Source organism: Thecamonas trahens (genome assembly GCF_000142905.1).
Source record: "Thecamonas trahens ATCC 50062 unplaced genomic scaffold supercont1.32, whole genome shotgun sequence".
Classification (NCBI taxonomy): domain Eukaryota; order Apusomonadida; family Apusomonadidae; genus Thecamonas; species Thecamonas trahens.
In genome coordinates this window covers 154,992-158,178 of record NW_013657648.1, presented here as the reverse complement: position 1 = coordinate 158,178, position 3,187 = coordinate 154,992, and the positions used below count along the sequence as shown (strand labels likewise).

Below are 3,187 nucleotides of genomic sequence, written 5' to 3'. Positions count from 1 at the left end.
AGCTCAAGGAGCAGTTGCAAATGCTGGATGAGGAGGAAGAGCTGGTTGGCAAGGCTTACTCTCGCGGCATCGTCGCGCCGGGAGCAGTTGCCGACGACGACGACGCGCTGGAGATGCCCGAGCACGTCCGCGCTGCCCTCGACAAGGCGGCGCGCAAGCAGCGGGGCGGATCGGGCAAGTCGATGCTCGCGGCCCTAGCTGCCAAGGGCGAGCGCAAGGCGGCCAAGGCCAAGGCCAAGGCCAAGGCCAAGGCGAAGAAGGCCAAGGCCAAGGCCAAGGCCAAGGCCAAGGGCAAGAAGGCCAAGGACAAGTCCAAGAAGGGCAAGTCCAAGGCCAAGAAGAAGGTCAAGTCGCGGTCAGCATCGCGGTCGGTCTCGCCCGAGATGAGTGACGACGGAGACGACGAGTACGACGATGAGGAACTGAACGGCATGGAGGAGATGCAGGTCACGGCAGCGAGCGTCAACGGCGGCGGCAGCTCCGGCGAAGAGTACGACGACGAGTCGGACGACGGATATGATCCGCGACAGCTGCTGCCTGACGACATCGACGAGCGTGGCGGCGTGGACGACCTTGACGAAGGCGACCTCGAATGGCTGCAAGGGCTCGACGAGTCTGCCCTCGAGGCGCTGATGGCGGCCGAGAACGGCGAGTCAAAGAAGAAGAGCAGCAAGAAGCGGAAGCGTGGGGCCGAGGCCGAGACCGAGGCTGCAGCCAAGGCCGGAGCGGTGACCGACAACGACGGCTTTCTCAACTTTGACCTTGACGACCTTCTGGACCCGCTCGGCCTCGGCGATGCCGGTGGTGACGAAGCTGGCGAAACCGGCGGGCGTGACCCGTACGAGGACTACGAGCGGCGGCAGCGTGTTAAGCGCAAGAAGCACATCATCTTTGTGGATACCGAGGACGAGGTGGCTACCTTTGATCCGGCCAAGTACTACGATACCGCGCCCGAACTGGTCGGCCGCAAGTTCAACCGGCCGCGGCTGAGTGACCTCACGGAGGATGTCAACCTGGGCCGGGTCATTGCGGCTGCCGAGCGGCCGCGGGTGCTGCAGAAAAAGAACTTGGCGTACCGCAAGCTCGCGGCGCGGATGCAGCGCCTCGAAGAGCTCGAGACCGTGTACAACACGCTGCAGCTCCACAAGCAGCTGCAGGGCAAGGGCAAGCGGCGCAAGGTCCGCAAGGCCAAGAACGGCAAGGCCCCGGTGTTCCGTTGGGAGAAGGAGCGCAAGCGGTGAGCAGACCGCGTCGCTCACGAGGTAAGGCGGTTGAGCGTCGAGAGAACCCTGGCCATGTCCTTGGTCATGGCGTCGGAGAAGACGACAAACGAGTTGCGGACCATGACGAGCTCGGCCTCGAGGTTGGCGACGCGCTCGGCAAGGTCGCTCAGCCGGCCCACCTTGTCCGACTCACGCCGCGGCGGGTAAGCGCGGCGGATCGGCGGCGGCGGGAGTGCGTACAACGACGCAGCGTCATGGCGTGCGCGGGTATGGTGCGGGGGTGCGGCATTTGCGGCCGCAGCGTCTGCGGCTGCAGTGTCTGCTGCTGCAGTGTCTGCGGCCGCAGCGGCCTCTGCTGCATCGTCCGCTGCTAGGGCAGCGACGACGGCGTTGTGCAGGGCGTCGCCGGTCTGGGCCGTAGCGTCGTGAGAGTCGACCGGTGGCGAGTCGTCGGCCAGCGCGGGAGGCGGTGCAGGGCTGAGGACGATCGAGTTAAAGCCAGCGTCGGTGAGGATGAGTAGGATAATAGGCTCGTCGGCAGACGAGCGCGGGAGAACGGCCATGCCGCGCGGGTCGGTTCCGTTGAGCTTGATGGGCTCGAGCTGGAGAACGTGCTCGAGTGAAGCGAGGTCGCCATTGGGAGCGACAGGCCAGAACCGAAGGGCAGCCGAGCCCAGGGCGAGCGAGAGCACAAGATGCGATGGCTCGAACGGCAGACGGGCCGACCGCCAGACGATGGGGTCCACGCCGCGGGCAGCGAGAATGCGCGAGACCGGGTCGAGGTCGCGGTCCGGCATCGAACCAGCCTCGAACCACATGCCCGGCGCCAGCGGGATTGGCACCGATAGCTCAACAAGCTGATGCCCACGGACATGGAGCTGCGGGTACTGCGCCATGAGCGAGCCGTCGACGGACCAGGTCTTGAGCGCACCCGAGTCGTGGCCGGAGACAAGGAGGGGGCGGTGGTTGGCGCACCGCCGAGAGTCATGGCGGTCGGGTCGGGCGCGGCAAGCCAGACAAGCGAGGTGGCGGCGGAAGCGGCAGCATCGCCCCACTCGTAGACTGGGAGGAGAACAAGCGATCGTGGGTTGGGCTCGTCGGCAGAGAGGGCGACGGACCAGACGCGGAAGACGGCGTCGACGTCGCACGTCGCCACAAACTGGCCGCAGGGCGAGAAGGCGATGGCGGTGGTGAGGGCGAGCTGCAGCGAGACAGGAGCAATCGATACAGTACCCGTGTCGAGGTAGATGGTGTGGAGCGAGGCAACCGAGCCGGCGCTCCGCGGCACGAGAGAGATGAGCACAATGTCCTTGGAGACCGGCGACGGCAGGACGGCAGTGACGTCTGCGTTGGGCGCAATGTGGGCCTGCATGAGGCACTGGGCAAAGAGCGGATTGACATCGGCACCCGGAGCGAGCACGCGCTTCCGGATGCGGAACGAGATTACGTGGCCAGACGCCGTCCCGATGTACAGCACGTCGCGCGGCGAGAAGGCTAGCGAGACAACAGGGCCGAGCGGCGGCGACGAGTCGTCGTTCTGCCCACAGTCGAGGAGCGAGATGCGGTCCTCGTAGGTGAGGACCGGGGCATCGCCGGCAACCTTGGGCGGATTGAGATTGTACAGATCAAGCAGCATGCCGTTGCCCACCACTGCGAGGTGCAGCGGCTGAGAGACGGCAAGGACCCGGGCGTGGACATGGGTCGTCCGCAGAGCCAGCGACGGCGCCACCTGCGCCTCGGACGAGAACACCCGTGCAAACGCCGTGTCGGCGGAGAACTTGGCCATGGCAGGGAGAAAGAGGAGGAGGGTAGGTAGGGTGGCGGAGGGGATGTGTTGGGGAGTGGGAGGGAGGGAGGGGTGTGGGAGGGGTAGAGGTGGAGTGGGGAGGAAGGGAGGGGTGGCGGGCGGGGCTTTTGGCGCGCGCGGTCATTCGGCAGTGGTCCTCCTGCCAGCCTCCCCCCCC

At 66.3% G+C, this 3,187-nt stretch overlaps 1 protein-coding gene across 1 annotated transcript; it reads right to left on the bottom strand.

Annotated features, from left to right (window-relative positions):
* Positions 1–854: 854 nt before the first annotated feature.
* Positions 855–3,009, bottom strand: AMSG_07000 (uncharacterized protein; the record flags this gene model as incomplete). The annotated part of the gene is made up of 2 exons (XM_013901037.1): positions 855–2,143; positions 2,242–3,009. The coding sequence occupies 2 exons, from the start codon at positions 3,007–3,009 to the stop codon at positions 1,256–1,258; spliced, it is 1,656 nt and encodes a 551-aa protein (XP_013756491.1). The 3' UTR covers positions 855–1,255.
* Positions 3,010–3,187: the final 178 nt, after the last annotated feature.